The sequence below is a fragment of the Camelus dromedarius genome, chromosome 16 (genome assembly GCF_036321535.1).
Source record: "Camelus dromedarius isolate mCamDro1 chromosome 16, mCamDro1.pat, whole genome shotgun sequence".
NCBI lineage: Eukaryota > Metazoa > Chordata > Mammalia > Artiodactyla > Camelidae > Camelus > Camelus dromedarius.
Window position 1 is genome coordinate 43,520,374 of NC_087451.1, and position 19,360 is coordinate 43,539,733.

The 19,360-nt window shown below is 57.1% G+C and overlaps 1 protein-coding gene and 1 non-coding gene across 5 annotated transcripts in view; both read right to left on the bottom strand.

Moving 5' to 3' along the window:
* HDAC5 (histone deacetylase 5) overlaps window positions 1–19,360 on the bottom strand; it is a 34,637-nt gene that overhangs the window by 9,408 nt on the left and 5,869 nt on the right. For 2 of the 4 annotated variants that reach the window (XM_031468667.2, XM_064495766.1), the window contains exons 3-9: window positions 12,267–12,341; window positions 1,395–1,654; window positions 1,159–1,303; window positions 936–1,050; window positions 523–653; window positions 248–394; window positions 46–158 (exon numbers count right to left, since the gene is read on the bottom strand). In XM_031468667.2, coding sequence (XP_031324527.1) covers window positions 46–158; window positions 248–394; window positions 523–653; window positions 936–1,050; window positions 1,159–1,303; window positions 1,395–1,654; window positions 12,267–12,341 — 986 coding nt within the window. Of the gene's footprint in view, window positions 1–45; window positions 159–247; window positions 395–522; window positions 654–935; window positions 1,051–1,158; window positions 1,304–1,394; window positions 1,655–12,266; window positions 12,342–18,625; window positions 18,696–19,360 lie in introns of those variants that run through there. The other 2 variants (XM_031468664.2, XM_031468668.2) reach the window with 2 other exon arrangements.
* On the bottom strand, window positions 18,255–18,418 carry LOC116158026 (U1 spliceosomal RNA). The gene has a single exon (XR_004142256.1). It is a non-coding gene; the product is annotated as a U1 spliceosomal RNA (small nuclear RNA).

Here is a 19,360-nt window from a genome sequence, read left to right on the forward strand (position 1 = left end):
GAAAGCAGCTCTGGCCCACCCGCCCAGCCCTTGGCAGGCCTGTACCTCGGTGGGGATGTTGGGGACTGAGCCAGTGAAGCCATTCTCGGCGATGGTGCTGTGGGAGCTGTTGGGAGAGCTGGGGCCAGAACCTGGCGCGCTGTTACATACGGATGACACTACAGGAGAAGAAGCTGTCACTTGGGCTTGCTTGGAGCCACGTCTCACTCCCCAGCCCTCCGAATGGGGACAGAAGAAGAGCTCTTACCCCCAGGCCCGGCACCTGTGATCTCAACAGCTCTCTTCTTAAAGGTGCTAATGACAGTCCCATCCTTGCGACGCAGGAGGGGACTGCTTCTCCGCTCGGCCACCTTCTGCTTTAGCCTTGAACGCACTTTCAAGTTGGGTTCAGAGGCTGGGGAAGAGGCAGCTGGGGCTCAGACACATCCACACAAATGGACACACCTGCAGCCTGGCCCCTCCACATTCCCACCTCTCTCCCCAAGAAGCCATATTCTGAGATGCCAATTTGCACTCACTCACCTGTTTTGCGGAGGGGGAAGTCATCGCGGCTGTCATAGGGCCCAAGCAAAGGCAGTTTGTAAGAGGGAGGCGTCCCAGGGGGGCCGCTCTGGGGAGGGGAACTCTGGTCCAAAGAAGCATGGTGGGCTCCCCTGTGGGGTGGAGGGAGGGGATGGAAACAGATCTAGGTTATCACCCAGCCAACTAGACCTGCCCCCTAGCAACCTACATTTATGAAACATCCCCTGCATATGGGGATAGGAAATGGATCCTGGGGAGGGAAGTGAAGAGAGAAACCAGGGGTGGGAATCTCGTCTCCTAGGAGAGATTGCAGGGCCCCTATGTGGCTTCAGGCCAGGAACCCCTTGCCATCCTGCAGCCAGGCAGCCCCTGAGCAGGGAACTCTGCAACCCATGCCTGCCAATGGCCATTACCAGCATTTGGGATGCTGTGGGAGGGAATGGTTGAGGCCGCCTGGTGAGGGCTCCTTTGACTTCGACAGGAGGAATTCCTGGAGCCTCAGCTTCACCTCAGTGCTGGCGATGGCACCTGTGGGACAGGGCACAGCTGACCTGGGAGCCTGGGGCTAGGACCCCACAAGTGGGGGGCAGGGCAGGGCAGGAGTCCCGGCTGGCCCCAGGTGGCCCCAGGCCTTACTCTCTTTGCTCTTCTCCTTGTTTCGCAGGATGAGCAGCTGCTGCTCTAGCCGCTGCTTCTCCAGCTCCTCCTGCCGTTGCTGCTCCCGCTGCCGCTGCTGCTCCAGCTCCTGCTGCCTCTTGGCTGCCAGCATCTCCTGCTGCTGCTGCAGGGGCGCAGGGGGAGGGAGGCAGGGTGAGCCAGGTCCGGGCGGGCGTCGGAGGTCTGGGTGGCCCGCCCGCGCCCCCCTCGCTCACCTTGAGGTGCTTCTGCAGCTGGACCTCATGCTGCCGGGTCAGGTGGTCATGCTGTTTCTGGAACTCAGCAAACAGGAGCTGCTTCTGCAGCTGCTGCTGCTGCTTGAGCGCCAGGAGCTCCTGCTGTAGTTGCTGCTCCCGCAGCGCAGGGTCCACGGGACCTGCCAGAGCACCCCGCAGCTCCACGGGGCTGGGGCTGCCTCCTCCCCCACCCCCCATGGAGCTGGGCATGGCTCCTGGCAGCACCGGCTTCACCTCCACTGCGAGAAGAGACAGGAAGGGGTCAGAGGGCCCAATCCCAGACCCCATCAGGCCCTGGTAGCCATGCCTGGGGCCCAGAAAGCTACCAGGCAGTACTAGACCCAAAGCTAATAGAAGGGGTGGGGGAGTCAAATCCCCAGCTCAGTGGATACAGCCTTCAGCTTTAATTAAATGAGCTCCAAGCCATGAACCTCAATAAGAAAATGTACATGAGCAAAGCAGGGTACCTGGAAAACTGTGAGTGCTCAACACATAATATTGTCATTGATAGTTAAGGCCCCGGGGCATTTTATGTGAATTGCTTTAGTGATAAGGAAACTGAGGTTCAGAGAAATTTAAGTAACATGACCAAAGGCATACAGCCAGGTGATCCATGAACAAGGAGTGAATCCAAATCCTGTGCTTTTAACCACTGTCCTTCCTGTGCCTCCTCCCCTACCTCTCAACACCACATACTCCCTGCCAAGCAGCCTATACCAGAGGAGAAGCTGAGGCACAGAGGTTGGTTCTAGAACTGATGGGGCTGGCAGCCAGGGGTCTCAGTATGCCTAGGAGAGGCCAGTGAGGACCCCTCTGGACATCCCTATCTGGTCCCCTTTCCTCTGCCCCACACCCAGCTGGGCAGATGGGGTGGAAGGGAGAGGCTATGGGTACAGGGAGTGGGGTGGGAGCAGGAGGCCGCAGAGAAAGGGGGTGCAGGGCTGCACCAAACCAGGGACGGGAGGGGGCTGGGAGTCAGACTTGCTTCCTTTGCTGGATTATCTCCTTTCAACAGTTTTATTGTAATTACCCTGAAAATGCCGCTATATATAGAGTGAGCCAAACAGCAGCTGTGCGGGGGGGGGGGGGGGGAATGGGCAGGCGGGCGCAGGGAGGAGGTGGGAGGAGGAGACAGGAAAGGAAAGGGAATCAGACAGGAAGAAGGGTAATGTAGGGGGAGCTGGAGCTGAAGCAGAGATCTCAGAACTTTAGTCCTAGGGAAAACCTGTTGGGAAGGGGAAAGGCTAGAAGTATCTGCTGGTCCCGAGAACTTGGGTCCAGGCCCCAATGTGGACAATGGGCCGAGGGGCCCCAGGGAGTGGCAAAAAATTCCAATGGGCTTATGGGAAGGATAGGTCTTGATCCCTGTACACTGTCCTCTGGTCACTGAATGTCACTCCCCACCACTGCTCTGTAGTTGCCAGGGCAACTAGGCAAACACCAAGCCAGCAGGGAGCCCCAAGCCCAGCCCACACCCCACAAAGCCTCCTGACGCCAGCAGGAAAGGGAAGGCAGACTACCCACTGCCTGGGAAGGAGGAAGTGAGAGAGGCAGGGCCAACCCATCATGTTTCTTTTCCATTTCTTTCTCCAAAGAAAGCCCTTACTTTCCCCACTCCAGCCCAGGGAGGCCACAGGGAGCTGGGAAGACTTTCCTGTGAAAAGGAGGCCTACTCCAACTGAGGCCTGGAGAAGGAAAGACCCCACCATCCTGATGGTTGCCAGTATCTCTGCCCTTGTGAGCAGGCCTCTGCCCAGGCCCCCACTGCCATCCCCATCAGGGGTGGAGAAGGAGTTGGGAGAGGGAGCTGAGAGGGGGGCTAAGGACTGAGGTAAGAGGGGCTCCCATACCCAATGTAGCCTATGAGCCTGGATCTCCCCAGGGAGCCTACACTGAATGAGTGTCACCACGGCAGGGACAAGGTCTGCTGAAGGTCTACCCTCACGGTTGAATATGGCCCCTGGGACCCACTGGAGCTGGGAGTGGGGAGGTAGCCTGAGTATAATATCTCTCTCGCTCCCCACCAGCCCTTCTTCCCCCAGCACTGACAGGCACATTCCTCTGTGGTTTGCCCGCCAGCCACACTGACGACTCTGCGGCCACAAGGCCAGAGCCACATCTGCAGGAGTGGCCAGATGTGGCCAGAAGGGTGGGGTTACACACACACACTCACTTTCCCGCCCACCAATGTCCTGCCCCAGCATTGGGAGGAATGGCCCTTGGAAACTGCAGAGGACCTTTCTGGAGGTGGCCGGCCCTGTCCACGGTGCAAAGGCAGGGCAGCAGCAAGGAGCCAGCAGTCAGCCTTGGGTGTCCCCGGCCCTGGGAACACTCAGCAAAGCCCCAGGCTGGCTGGAGAGTTATCTGTTCCTAGGAAAGGCTGGCTTGGCCCATGGCACTCTGATTGCTCAGCCAAGACATGGACAGGCTTCAACCTGCTGCTGCCGGCAGTGCCGGGGCTGCAGGAGCCGGATGCCAGCCCGCCCGCCCAGGGAAGGGCAGAGGTCCAAGCGCTCCTGGCTCCCAGCAGATAACCCTGCTTGGGCTGGAACTGCCGCCAGCAGTGCTGGCTTCCCTTGCAGGAGCCTTGCAGAGAGGGCACGGGCTTGAGTGAGGGGACTCTCCCACCAGGGCTCCTGCACAGCTGCCACCACCACCGCCGCCACCGCAGCAGAGATGCTAGGTCCCGTGCCGCATAAGAGCCGCAGCCCCATTGGTATGCAGGTGGTGGGGTGGCCAGCGGGCTCCTTGTTCCCACACAAGCAGGAAGCACAGGCGACTGGAGAATATTAATCTGCAGGCCCTGTGGGGCCTGGACAGGATGCAGCACCCCATGGGTCTGCCAGGTAGTAGCCTGGCTCCATTCAAGATGGAAGGGGCTATGGCTGGGGGCAGGCAGAGAGGACCCCAAACGTAGTTTTCTGGGCACAAAACCTAGAGCCTGGCTGGCTTTGCCATCCCTTGAGGATCTGTGCCCTCTGCCAGTGTGGCATGAGCAGAGCAGGTGGCAGGGGCTGCCAAGGGCCCCAAGCACCTGGAAGGGGAAATGGATGTGTCATGATAGGAGGAGGCTCTTGACCGCCTCCTGGTGGAAAGGGAGGATAGTAGGCAGAAGGACACTGATACCTAAGAGAAACAGGCTGGAGACTGGCTAGCAAAGGCCAGGGAAGGGGTCAGCGGGAGGGCACAGCCCTGCGCGGTCCCCCTACCCCCATGCCTCCTCCCGACAAGAACTGCAGGAAGCCAAGAAGAAGCCAGCAGAGGGACCTCCTGCAGAGGGAAGACAGAAGGTCTGCTCTGCTCCAAACTCTACCCCTTCTGGGGACTCTGACCCTGCCTCTGTGGAGCAGTGGCCTTAGGAAAGCAGCAACAGCATCCTGTCCTCTGGCCTTTGGTAGGACTGACCAACACTGTCTCCCTGGAGAAGCCCCAGCCCAGGTAGCTGGGTGGGTAGCCATTGGAGTGGTCCTGCACATACCAGGCTCTAGCTAGAAGGGGGACCACCCTGCTCAGCTCATGGGTATAACTGAGTAGTGACAGCAACACCTTAGTGACACTTCCTTACCATCTAGCTGGGCTTCTGATCTCTCCATGAACCCCACCAGCCCTGTAGGGGCTCCCACAACAGATTGTTCGGGCAGCACAACCATGGATAGCCTGGCTCCTCCGGTGGGGTGAGGGCGATGACAGGTGTTGACAGGGTAACCTCTGGGATGACTGCCAGCAGAGGCTTAGACTAAAAAGAGAGTGTCCAGGCAAAGGGACACGGCCCCCAAGCAGTCAAGGGATTTGAGGACACGAGAAGCAGGTTTTAGCAGCACCTTTGGGAAAACGGTTCAAAATAAAAAAACAATCTAGCTGCCCAAGAGTAAGGCCAAGCTTTCCTCCTGCTCTGAACACAACTCAAGCCATGGCCCAGCTCTCAGCCTTCTCTTGGAAAAGTCACCAACTCCAGAATCCCTGGGACCCAAACGCTAGCATCATTGGTACCTTTAGCTCCCCCTGGAAAAACCCTGGAGGGAGGGGTGTATGGACCCCACCCGGCAGACCTAAGCTTAAAACTTGGCTGTAAAAAGACCCTGCTCCTGGGAGCCACCAGCCACAGAAGGCTGGGGGTGTGGGGGGAGTCAGGGTTCGTGGAGTATGACTGAGGGACGCATTAAGCAGTTTGGAAAGTCTACACAGGACGAAAATGAGGCCTCTACAGATAAGCCCTGGATCTGAGAAGCTGCCCCAACAAAAGAGGGGAGAGGGAGAAAGGGGCCTTTGAGAGCATCTGTTTCAGTCCCCACGTAACACAGACGAGGAAACCAAGCTTCTTAGGCTGCTGTGCAAAAATGGCCACCAGCTAGGTAGGAGGGATTCAAACCCAGGTCTTCTGACTCCCAGCTCAGGCGGGCTCCCTCTGAACACTAACCCGTGCAGCACTCACTCCAATATGGGGCATCCCAGGTGCTCAGAATGAGCCAGCCCTGGATAACTGGCCCCTCTAGGCAGCAGCCCACCCCATGCCTTCCACCAGGACCCAAGCCCCCAGGGTCTCCCTCACCAGGGTGGGGAGTCAGCAGCTTCCTTAAATGTCTAGTGACCTCATTCTGTCCCTCTGGAGAATGGGAAAAGGCTCTTGCCCCTTTCTTGGCCTTGAAGGATTTTGGAAGGAGGCAGGGAACAGCATTTCACACTCCTCCCCATGACGCGATGACCCCTCCCCACCAAGGACGGTTTCCCATGATCTATTTCTGTGCTCTTACGTGACTAGTGAGGCCAATTTAGGCTCAACAGGTTCTACCACAATTCAGACAGCGTTTCCACATGTGCAAGCTGGGGATGACTCTCACCTAGCAATTTTCACAACGCCTCATGCAACGCAAGCAAACACACACCATGTGATGGCAAAGAGCAAGGGCTCTCGAGCAAGAGAACGCCAGGGTCCAAGTCAGGCTCTGCCACCTCCTAGGGCAAGGCCCCAAGCTGTCCCTGTGCTCTGGGAGGGCATTTCTGAGATGGGAGTAAGAATACCACCTACCTCCCAGAGCTGTTAGGGCTCAGGAGAGATAACACTGCAGTGGAGCTTGGCACAGAGCCTGGGAAAATCTCAGGAGGTACTAGTCCAGGCTGTTATTAATGGCTCCTGACATTCTTTGTGTCCTGGACCCCTTTGGGAGTCAAGTGAAGCCTATGGACTTCTCAGAATGCTTCTAAAGTCCATAAAATAAAATACTTAGAATTACTTAGGGACAAACTCACAGATGGCTTGAATTCTAAGGAAGCCAAGTTCAGACCTCTGCCAAAACGAAGCCCCAGTTCTCTTATTTCAGACTGTCCCAAGGTTGCTCTGTGGTCCTGTCCTAATCAGAGCCCTTCCAGTGGGGCCCACATAACACAAGCTGGAGTGGCCAGGAACCGGATCCCAGCACTGGGGAAGGAGTCTCTGGGAAGGGCCTCCTCCCAATGGCAGCACTTCTAGCCTGTCCCTCCTGTCCCCCCTTGCCTTGCTACCACCAAGAAGGGCCACTCTGTCCTCTGAGGCTCAGTCCTCAGTGGTGGGCTCCATCCATCCCTCAAAAGCAATACTTAGCACAAGTTTTGGTCCCCGCTCTTGGGACCCTAGCTCTCCGCACTCAGAAAGTCTTCCTGTGGCAGGCGACACCCCTTTCGCCAGGACTATTCCACATCCTCCCGGGGCCAGGACTCAGGAGACCCTAAGCTCCTCTTCTCACAAGGCAGAAACAAGGTGAAACTAACTTCAGAGACTCCTAGAAAGGCACTGCAGGAAGGGCCTGCAGATCAGTGACTCAACTCCCCCCACTGACAGAGGGGGAAAGCCAGGCCAGAGATGGAAGAGATTCATCCAGCATCACCTGGAAAGGAGGCATAGGAGCCGGGGCTTAACCCTGGGTCTTCTGGCTCTCTCTTGCCTCCCACTAAAAAACAAGAGAAATCTCGAAGGCTGCTCCTGAATTTAATGAGAGAGGGAGTAAGGAGCCAAACTCTGCATTAAAGATCCAGAGATCTAGACGGGGCACCTGGTTGGCCCTAGAACACCAGAGCCCAGGAGTGCGGGGGGAAATGGGGTCCAAGTGGATGGAACCCCCCAAAATCTTGAGGTAGACTGTCTCTGAAGGACCTCAAGCTTAAGGGATGCACAGCCCTGGTGGAAAGCACAAAGCATCTCACTGATGAAGATGGAGTTAGTCACTGATCTTGGGCTGCTCTCTGGAGGAGAAGTAGACTCACTTCTCCCAGCCCAGCCACTTCCAGGAAACACTTGGGCACCAAGCTAGAGGCAATTAAAAGGCACACTACCATTCAAAGCCTGCAGCTGTTGCTGAGACTGTTCGCTCCATACCTGGGGTGGATGGCAGGGGCCCCAGTGCGGGAGCCCTGCCTCTACTCCTCGAGCACAACCCAGCCCTGAGCATCCAGCAGGGCGCCCTGTCCACCTGGCCACTTGCTGTAATCCCCTACCCCGGCTAGGGTTTAGACACCTGCTCCCCAGTGTCTCAAGACATCCTCCCTCTCCAGACTGCCAGGCTGCTGGGAGCTGGATATGACTTCGACTGAGGCAACAGCCTACCTCCCTCTGCAAGAGGCCCCTCTCCCAAGAGCCCAAAGCCCATTGAGGCCTTCTAGGGAGACTGGTGACACCCACTGGCAGGCTGCTAGGCCCCATGACCCTGTCCACATGACCCCTGTCCACAAAGCCCTTCCTCCAAGCATGGTCTGAGCCTACTCACATCCGAATCATCTGAGATGTGTTAAAAATGCTTGTTCCATAGCACAGGGAACTAAATTCAATATCTTGTATAACTTATGGTGAAAAAGAATATGAAAACGAATGTACATTCATGTATGACTGAAGCATTATGCTGTAAACAAGAAACTGACACAACATTGTAAACTGACTATACTTCAATAAAAATATATATATATATATATATATATATATACACACATCAAAAAAAAAAAAGTACTTGTTCAGAGGCTGCCCTAGGAAATCCAAACCTTGGGGTGGGGATTGAGGCAAAGCTTGGGAATCTGCTTTTGAATACATCCCCTTGGTAATTCTGTGGCAACTGTAAGTCTGAGAACTGCTTTCTCACAGTGTCCCCCGGCTGGCTGCACTCATCTCTGCTGCCAACCTGACAGCTGTTACAGCTGTGCATATGGACACAGTTAATCCGATTTCCTGTCTGGCAGCTGTGCAGCAGGGAAGGGACAGCTGAGGGTCTCAAAAACAAGAAGACGGGATGAGATAGGAGGGGATGGGGGCAGGGGAGGTAGTGTGAATGGGACAGGGTGTTCATCTGTATTCCTGAGCCCCCTTCTCCCTCTTTGGCTAAAATCCCTACAAGGAGGGAAAAATAACGATCAAGTGGGTTATAGAAAACAATCTCCTCTCAGAAACCTCAGGACCCACCCCCTTCCCCACCCAAGGCCAGACTGGTCTCTATAGTCTAGGAGCACAAACTTTGGAAGTATAAAGACAGGTGCGCCACATAAGGTTGTACAGGCTATGTACTGCACAAGGCCACCCAACTGAAGGGGCAAGTTGGGGGCTGAAATCTAGCCTAGGTTCCAAGGGCTAAGCCATGCCATGCACTCTAGCATGAGAATACAGCCATCTGGAAAAAGGGCTGCCTTTTAAAAATTTGCACAGGGAAGCTCTTATGTGGGTGAGCAGAGGCCCTACACAGAGCCCTGACCAGCTGTCACTTACTCTGTGACTTTGGGCAAGTTCCCTAACCTCCCTGATCCTTCTCAATTGTAAAACATGGCTATTAAAACCTTCCTAGAAGAGATAAGGTAAGGAAAGCACCTGATACCCTTGTCATTTAGCACATTACAATATTAATTCCCTTCCCACCCAGTCTTGCTCTTCCTACCTTCCCTGCGCCCCTACACCTAGACACCCACACACCTAACCAAGCTTGGAATGGTGTGAAGAATGGGAGTAAGAATATCAGGGGAAACTCCAATACCAAACCCAAACCTCATGGTGCTTCTCAACATCCACAGCATCCCTTCCTGGCATAATCGGGATTCACACCCTCCCTCACCAGGGAAAGGAGACTCCTCCTCCATGTCTGTTCATAACAGCCTGCATGTTGCCCAAGCAGCAGCTCTGCCCAGTCCAGCCCAGAAGAAAACCCAAGGCCCAACAGAAGGGAGGCAGGGGATCCCCCAGAACTGTGTCCCTGGGACTCCCACACCAGGGTTCAAGCTCCTGGGCTACCCGAGCCGGGACCAAGCCTGGATGAGAGAGTGCCACTGTGGGCTGGGCTGTTGTGGAAGAGCCAGGCAGACACCCCCTCCTTCAAGGAAGATCTGATGGCACTAGCAGAAGCTGTGATCTGTCCCCCTCCTCAAGCAGGAACAGCAGAGAATGCCCCACATCCTTCATGGGCTCGCCTGCCAAGACTCTGGCTCCCCCACTGGGGCAACTTACCATATCTGTCTATCCACCCAGAGGGCCAAGCCCCAGAATAGAGCTCAGGACTCCTGCTGTCCACCCTGGATGCCAGCCCCCTCAAGCAACATTCATTCATCCATGTGCCAGGCACAGTGCTAAGTGCTGGGGAATGGCAGTGCACCAGCCAGCCCAGAGAGAAAAGGACGCCTCTAAAACAGGGCTCCAAAGACCGCCTGCTGCAGTGGGCAAAGACTTCAGGACAAGCACCCATCCTGGGAAGCCCCCTTTCCCCAAACCCTCCAGCTTGGGAGGCCTGACAACACACACTGCCCAAGAAGCGTCCCTGGACACCTGCTTTTTTAGCCACAGGCTTCTGCATCCTGTCTGGAGACTGATCAAGAGATGGGGAGAGGAGGCGGGGTATGGGGCCCGGTGGGGGGGCGGGGAACACCAGGCTGCCTGGGCCCTCATGGCCGTGTTTATCCGGGGTGGATTTTTTTTTAACCCAAAGGTTAAAGCGTTTCTATTTGAAACATCTATTTACATTCCAGAGTCCAAAAAAAAAACAAGGCAGCAGAGCTCCAGGCCTATATCTGTCCCCAGCCGCGTCACAGACACGGCATCAGAGCTGCGCAGGGGGAACATTCTTAGCCCTCTCCCCGAGCTGCTGAGGTGACTCACACCTCCCTCCTGCCAGCATGGACCACGCCACCGCTCAGGCTAGGCAGTGTGTGTGTGTCGGGTGATGGGGGGACAGGGATCTGAAGAGCGGGACTGGCCAAGGGGTGGGGGGCCCAGTCTGTGCAAAGCCAGGAAGCCTTACAGAAGGCATGGGGGTAGTGGGGTTCCAGCCTGCGAGGAATCTGGGGCCTAACTTGAAAGAGGATGAGAGAACATGTTGAGGAGGAAACTTCAGGCCAACTGCCAACTGCTTCTGGGAGGCAAGGGACAGTGGGGACAGGGCAGGATGGGTGGACTGATATGGCATCTGCCAAATGCGGTGGAGCTGCCCCCAAGCAGATGCCCTGCACAGTCAGCCCTTTGCTTTCCAAGAGACCACCATGACTCCCAAAGGCTTCAGGGTAAGGGTCAGCAAGCAGGGTCTTCAGTTAGAGCTGTGGGCTCAACTAGACCAGGGCTAGACCAGCCCTCTACCTTTATATCCCTCCCAGGGGGACTGTGCAGAGACTCTGCATGGGGTTACACACCCATCCTAGGGGCCTGCATGGGCACCCTCAGGGCTGGCCCCTATGGGTATGCCCCGAACCTAGGAGACTCCCAGGGCATCCCTGCCTAGGCAGATGGTAGGCCCTGTTTGAAGGGTTTTCCAAATCTTCCCCCAAACCTTCATCCTTTTACACTTCCCAGTCCAGCTGCAACCTTAACCCTGGACGGCTTGGAGTTAAATCACAGGTACCTGCACAAGCACATGGCTCCCACCTTCCAATTCAAGGCCTGGGACCCACACCCATGTACCCAGAGGCAAAGACTCCCCAAACGTACACACACAGACGCCCACATCCAAGTGCCCAGCCACTACCAGGAGGGGCCAAGCAGGCATGGGTCCAGCAGGCCCCTCCCTAGAGGAAGCATCTTGTGGTGCCGGCCTGGTGGGAAGGCGGTGCCAGAAAGGCCTGATGCTGCCAACAGGTTCCTGGGAGGGAGGGAGGGAGTGGCCCAGCTCAGGGGGATCCCACCCCCAGCCAAGAGCCAAAAGAATCCCTGCTGAGAAGGTGACAGGAGCTAGCAATCCTCAAGCCGTATGAGCCTGAGTAACATCCTTTCATTCTCATAAGGTGGGAATAAACCAAGGCCTGGGGAAGGAGAGATATGGGGAAGTCAGCAGCCAAGGCCCCCGACACCCTAGCTGCCAGCCTCTGCCCATTCTACCACAGCTGCATCAAGCCTCCTCCCCAAGTGTGATTCCCAGGGCTCTCCTGACTAGCAACTTGCAGAAATCACTGCATTGGACCCTCTGCCCCCAAGAACCCAGCCAGAAAAGCAGGGGAGCCTTTATTCTTATGGACATTCCGGTTATAGCTTCCTTCCTTGCCCAACCTGGGGAGAGGACAGCCTGGTGGCAAGTCACTGACCCACTTCCTCCCCTCTGACCATGGTGCCAACTAGGCCAAGATCCTCTAGTAATCCACAGCCCCCAGCAGCTGATGTCGACCCTGCCGGAGGCCAAAGGGACTCGAAGAAACACCGCAGAGTGCAGCTGGAGGGCATGATGGTGGGGGTGGGCAGGCTTTGGCCCAGAGAGAGCAGGGAAGCCCATCTCAGTGAGCACACCTCCCCTAACCATCCATATTCTCAACAAAGACCTCTAGAAAGATCTAAGCAGGAACCCGTCTGGGTGAGACTTGGAGCCAGATGCTCAGCCCCAGAGACAAGGATGCCCAGTGACAGAGGGCAGGCAGGGACACTGAAGCACTTACCTGCCACAGGGAGGCCGTGTAGAGGGGTCCGAGGCAGGATTTCCAAGGATGGTTCCCGGCCTGGCATCCCATCTGCTGAGAAACAGGATTCCGTCTCATAGATGGTCTGCAGCATCTCCACAAGCCCCTGAGCCTTGGGCACCAGCAGCATGCCAGGGAGGGGGACCGCCCGAGGCGGGAGTCAGCCAAAGGGAAGGTGGTCGGGTGGGGCTCTCACTGCTCCGCTCGAGGGCTCCCTCAGGCCACTGCTGCTGGGACCCGCACCGTGGGGAGGTGCCTCATCCGGCCTGGGCACTCCTGGCGGCAGGAGGAGCCAGGAGGCACCGGAGCTACAGGCCCAGCTCCCCTCTAGAGGGGCATCTGACCACTGGCCTTTCCCCAGCCCCCAGGAGCGGGGTATGGCTGAGCGCTCAGGAGACAGGAAGGAGAGCTGAGCAGGCAGGCGGGCTCTCTGTGTTCCCTCCCAGCCCTGGGTGACAGCTCTGGGCCGGCTCCCTGCTCCTCCTTCCCGAATGAGCCGCCGGCAGCTGGCAGAAGACTGAAATAGCAGTTGGGGGAGGGCCCTGTCTATAAATAGGTGGAGCATGCTCAGGGAGCCGCCGGCCGGCTGCCAGGAGCCCGGGCCTGGCGGAGGCCCCAAGGGGGGTGGGGGGGAGGCGCGTTCCATCCCAGGAGGAAGCGCCAGGCAGGGGGGATGGGAAGGGGGAGGGCCTGCACTCAGGGCCAAGGCCACAGAGCCGGGTGGCCAGAGGCTGGGCTGGAATACCCATGCTTCTGGGAGCAGCTCTGGCGCTGGTCCTGGCAGGCGAGGGGCAAGAGCCCCAAAAGCCAGATTCCATCCTCTATCTTCCCTCTCACCAACCAGAGCAAGTAAAGGAACGGAAGGGTCTGGGAGAGAGCAGCAGACAGGAACCACCCCGCCTAACCCTGCATCTTCCCTGGAGTCTCTCTAACAGCCCATGGGAGTTGATTTAACTTCTGCCCTCTCTCAGAGCTGGGAGGTGCCTCCCTATCCCCTTAGCAGGGAGCCCCCTGAGCAGCAGCTAAATGGCAGCTCCCTTCCACCCATTAGGGGTGCTGCCTCCAGAGGCTGCTGGGCTTCCTTCCAGGGGGCAGGGAGACTCTTCCTGGTCAGGCCTCGCCCTTGGAGCACTCTCAGAGCACAGGTAGCTCTTCGAGTCAAGTGCCAGGTGCAATGCTAAGAGCAGCACATACATTACCCCATCTATTTGGCACAGTAACTTCAGGAAATAGGTGCACACGGGGAAACCGAGGCACAGGGAAATTAAGTCACTCACCCTAGGTCATATAGCTGCTCAATGGTAGGACTGGGATGTCTGAAGTTCAAGTCTGAGCCCTAACCACCACAGCCCACTGCCTCCTGCACAGGAAGCACAGGAAGCTGCCCCAGGGTTTCCATTAACAGGTACAGTGACCCCCAGTACCCAGGTAGGAAGAGACTTGAGGTTGGAGCCCCGCTAAAAAGAGTCAAGAAGCCGCCAGCATCCAGCCCTTCCCCACCAGACCCAGGCCTGGCAGAGCAGCCCCTGCTCCTGGGCCCTGCTCGGACCTAAGGCTTGTGCACGATGAAGACTGTTGACACCCGCCTACCCGGCCCACTACTGGCCCGTCCTTTCTCCTTAGGTTATGCCTCCCACTGATACAGAGTTCCCACTTGGCCCCCTGACCTCACTGGAGCCTTTTAATAGCCTGGTTATTCCTGGGTCTGTGTCCCCCTCCCCCTTCCTGATGTCACAGTTGCTATTTTGGAGACCCCTACTGGCCCCTCCTTGCCCCCAACTCCAGGCACAGAGCCAGGGACACCTGTCCTCTCCCCGGACTGGATGACCTCACCCTCCTGTCGGGAGCCCAGGAGAAGCTGGCCAACCAAGGACACAGTGGCTGTGACTCCCGCCAGCCAGGGACAGCAGAGAGGCCTCCTGCCCTCAGGTAGGGGGAGCACACGGACAGGGGAAGTGGCAGAGGAGGGCTCTCCCAGACCCTAGGCTGGCTGGCAAGATGTGTACTCGGTGAGCTGGGGGACACAGGACCTAAACAAAGATCTGGAGCCTCAGCCTCTCAGCCAGGGCAGACTCCAGAAAACTGGCGATGGAGCAGTGCTTCCTACAGAGGTCTGGAGTTGGTGGACACCTCAGGGTAGGTCCAGGGACTTTGTTCACCACTCTTTGTCCCAACCTCATCCTGGCCAACCAGGCTCTCTCAAGAGCAAGGGAAGGGAAGGCCAAGGTGCCCTCAGTGGGGTGACAGGCAGCAGACTCAAGGGAACCCAGAAACCTGGGGGCAGCAGCCCCTCCCAGACAGGACTCCACCCACCCAAGCTGGGAGCAACCAGAAGGGCTGGCTGGCCCTGTCCTGGCTCTCTCTGCCTGCCCCAGGCACAGGAGAGTCTGGCAGGGAAGCCCTGTTCTGGAAGAGAAGAAATCATCACTTACAATGACTCAAAAGCAGGGCACCCAGAACCCAGAGCAGTCAGAAACCTAAGGAAACAGAACTCCCCGAAGCTAGGAGTATCCAGGAGACTGGGCAACCAGCAGTGGCCAGAGCCAGGGGCTCACAGTAGTTCCCAGCAGTTACGATTTCCAGTAAGAGCACGAAGTGGGAAGTAAAGACATGGCCATGCAATCCTCATTGCCATTCCCAGAATCCTCCAAGGCAGTAAGAGGGGAAGCCTGGGATGAGAACAAGTGTCTTCTTTTTTTTTTCCTGCTGAGATTCAAGTGATACATCAAAGTCTTCCTAATGTTTAACCACAATCCTTCCTGCTCTATAGCCCCTCTCCTCGTAGTTCATTTCTCTTCTCCAAACCCACCCATCCAGCTCGCCCATGTGTCATCCCACAAAGCTTATAGAGCACCCACCAAGCAAGGGGTACATGAGCTTTTTCGAAGCCAGCACCATCCCCTCCAGAGTCTCAATGACCTCGTTTCCTCCTGCAGAGGCTGGGCTCAGGCCTCGTAACCCGCTAAATCTGGAGGAGGAGAACCAATGTAGTGCTCTAATGAAAGCTCGCTCTTGAAGGCTCCCATTTTCTGGGCCCAAAAGGCTGGGGTGGGACTCTGACCAAAAGGAAGAAAGCAAGGTCTGCTTTGTGCACAGTAAAAAATTAAAAAGCCAACAGCTGGCTGGGGAGCACCCCAGATGGATCGTGGGGTGCCAGCTGCCCTGGGGCCCCGGAGACATCAGGCCCACCTGCCCTCCAGTTCTCTCCTGCACTAACAGTCCAGTCATGCCGGAGCCCATCGGCATCACCCGGAAGCTGCCATGTGCCAGGTCCCATGCTAGGTGCTGGCTGAACCCTCTCATCTGAGACCAAGTCCAGGAAAAACGTGAACACCTACTCTGGCATCTTCCATATCCCCTTAGGGTTGATCCTGCCTCCTCCAACCATTCTATGCTAAGGCTTGAATCCCTTTGGAAGGATGGAGCAGGGAAGAGAAGAGTGGGGCAGATCCCCATCTATGGGGAGCACAGAGGGGCACCAGAGGGCATCGAAGTGGAGAAGGGACACCAGGAGTCCACTTCCTAGACCCCTGCCCTACGCTGGCTATGACCCACTTTCTCCTTCTCAGGGCCAGCTGCCCGCCTCCCCCAGGGGCTCAGAGGCAGAGCCTGAGCCTGAGGCTGGGAGGCAGGACACCGAGGTTCCTGGCTCCACCCCACGCCTATGCCCCAGTTTCTCTGGTCACCCAAAAAGGAGGGGGCAGCTGGGAAAGGGAAAGAGAGAAAGTATGCGGCGAGCTGGGAGGTGCTGGGCAGGCAGGTGTTGTCTTGAAGCTTGTCTCCCTCCCACGCTGGGGCTAAGGAACCTGGCCACCTCCTCCTGGGGCCCTGTCACCGTCTAGACTGGCTCGTGGGACGAGCCGTACTCTTGCCCTCTCCTCTGGGCATTGGCCTGGAGGACAGAGCGGGCCGAGGCCCCTGGGCAGCTCCTCCAGGCTGGCCGGGTGGAGCCCAGGCAGGGGGCACAGTCTGTCCATCCTTCGGTCCTACTGAGGGGAGCAGACATGATCCATTCCGGTAAAATAAAGCCTTGCTCCTCAAGTTCCCTTTTGCCTGAAGAGGAGCCAGACACCAGGGAGTGGCATCCTCGGGGAAGGGGGCAGCCCCAGCAATGGCCTCCGCCTGTACTCTCAGGTCTGCAAAGGAGGCTAATCAGGTCAAATGCTGGCACTCCGCAGGGCCCAGAGGTAAGTGGATCAGCTCCCCCCCCCCCCCCCGGGGGAGGACGAGCCAGTCCCAGAAGGAAATCTCTTGAAATCTCTACATGCCTCCCCTCACCCGGAATCCACTCTCCTACTAACTTGTTTGTTATGAGGGCAGGGATGGACCATCTTCTATTTTCCTTCTGTTTCCCCAAGGGCCAAACACAGGGTTGGGCAGGTTGGGGATACTTAGCGAGGACTTGCCAAGTGGGAAAGCTCCCGCACTGAGAGAAACTGCAGAGAACTGCCCCTCACCCAGGCCTGCTGCTGCTCTGTGCCCTAAGGAAAGGGGAGTGAGTGAGTCTTCAGGACTTTGGGAGAAGGTGGGAGGTGCTCAGGGGCTGGAGCGGCCAGGCCCTGGAGACTAACCACTTTCATCATTCCCACCTCTATCCCCAGCCCCGGACCTCCCGCTCTTCCTGGGGCTCCCTGCGAGGTGGCTACGCGGGAAGTAGACACCCACGTGCTCCAGCTACAATTCGTGGTTTCATCTGACTTCCGTGGAGTCCAAAGGCATGTGGTTTCCAGGCTCCTGCCAGGCGCCGGACACCCGCAGCTCTAGCCCAGCTGCCACCCTGGGCTCTGGGAAGAGCAGACGCTGGGTCCCACTGCACAGGGGGGAGAGCCAGTCCTGGAGCCCCAGGAAAACTCAGTGCGAAGGGCCTCAGGGCACTGCCTGCAAGCAGTGATCCGAGACCTGAGGCCTCGCCACAGCCCTAAAACAAGGTTCCCAATCTCTGGGCCCCTCTTTTTCTCCCTCCTTCCTGAACACAAGAAGACGGCATCTCCCCCTGCTGGGGGGAGCTGGAAAGCCAGCCAGGAGGCGTGGCCAATTCTATAGCCTCCCCTCCCCCACTCCCCCCCACCCCGCACACTGGAAGCCCTTCCTGCCCAGGCTCAGCGCTGATGGACACGTCCAGCTCCCACCAGTCCTGGCACGAGTGGCTACAAGGGGGACTTGGACCACCAGCATATGGAAAGGCATCTATCCAAGGTTGATTATCTCAGCCTTTCATTGTAAGGGAATAAAATCCCAAAGCTAGAAAATGTCCTTCCCAAGCCACCAACAAACAGATGTCTCTGGGCAGCTCCTGCTCCCTTGGCCACGGGTTAGACCCCAGGCTCGGTGTGACTGGAGCTGGCACCTGGACAGGTCAGCGTAGCTGCTCAGAGGAAAGAAGCGGTGGGCACTCCTGCCGGGCACAACCGACCCTGCGAGGGGCAGTGTCCAGCTGAGATGGCCAAGGGACTCATGACAACCCACCAGGCCTCCTTTCCCTTTGTCAGCCCAGCCTCAGAGGAGGAAGCAAGAAGTCAGGGCTTGGCTGCCCACCCTCCAGTACCAGGGTCACACAGACCTCTCCCAGTCTAATACCCGGCACAGCTCCTGCAGGGGGAATGAAGGCAAGGCAGAAGAGGGAGGACCTGAGGGAGAACCACAAATCCTGCAGAAGGGCAGCCCAACCACAAAGCTGACCTGGTGAGTCTCAGGAGCCAGCCTTCTGCAGCTGGCACTCTACTTTGTCTGTGCCCAGAGTATGTCATGTTGAAAGGGAAAGAAGAGGGGGCACAGCCTTGACCAAAACAAATGTCACAAAGCCAACCAATCCCGCAAGCTTTCTGCTTCCCTGAATTTGCTGGAAGCCCTGGGCCCCTGGTCAGGGACCTCCAGCAGCAGTGATGGGGGATGAGATGGGAGGGGGCCTGGATGCCTCCCTGATGCTGCTTCGGTACCATCCTGCAAATGGGTTTTCTTTTTTTTTCTCAGGGGAGAGCGTGAACACAGTCCCCCACCACCACAAATTATGCAGTTGAGTTCCCCACATTTGGGGAAATCGCAGGGGTCAGCACATCCGGAGTGCAAAGGATAAGGCTCGCCCTGGGAAAACCACCCTCATGACCATGGTATCTCCCCTGCCAGGTAAGTATGCAAATGGATTTTCATCTCTCGGCCTTAGTTTCTTTCCCTATCTCTAAAAAAAAGGAGCTCTATGCTCCACCCCTGCAGAAAAAGATGTAAGGGATAGGATAGGCTGTGGCGGATTAAAGTTGAGGAAGATGGACTCTGACCCTTGAAGTCTGTGCAGAAGGAGACAGCCAAGGAGAGAAGACAGTTATTACTCTGACCACACTGACCTGTGACCCTTCTGTGAAACTCCTTGAGGGTCCAGCTCTGGCCACTTGGACACATCCTCATAGGCACATGCCCAGATCCACCCGTACACAAAGCTGCCTGGAGTCCCACCCATAGACTATTTCTGGAAGCACTAGGCAGGCTCCTAGGAGCAGAGGGGGAATAGGAAATCTCAGGATCGGAGACCCCTAATTAGGAATCTACCATGTCCAGGGTATATCCACCTGGACTCAAAGGAGAGAGCCAAGTCTCTTCTGCCACCACATCATGGCACCCCCATCCCAATACCACACATCCCAACAAGCCCAAAAGCCCTGCAAACCTCCAGTAAGAAAAAAGTACGGAACACAGAGGAACACTCCACCATGAAGAGCACGTCACCACAGAAAGGAAGCTGGGCTTTCCGCTATTGTAGGGGACTTCGTCCAACATCATCCCCAGACCGCCCAGAGAGGCTCAGGAACACACCTCCCTCTCAGCCCTGCCTGCGTCGGCAAACAGGGAAGGGTGGTGTGGAACTGAAGTCCCTTGCATTGAGACGGCAGGCATGAGGACAGAGTTGGACCCATGCCCTCCCAGGGCCAGACTGGACAGTCCCATCGACCCTTCAGTTCCCAGGTCTACCCCGTGGTCAACCACTTCAGGTTTGCCTCTGTCCTTTTCTCACGATGCTTCTCCACTCCTGACCCCCTCGTCCCTTACAGCTCAGGTCAGCTGGCCAGGGCTGGAAACCCATA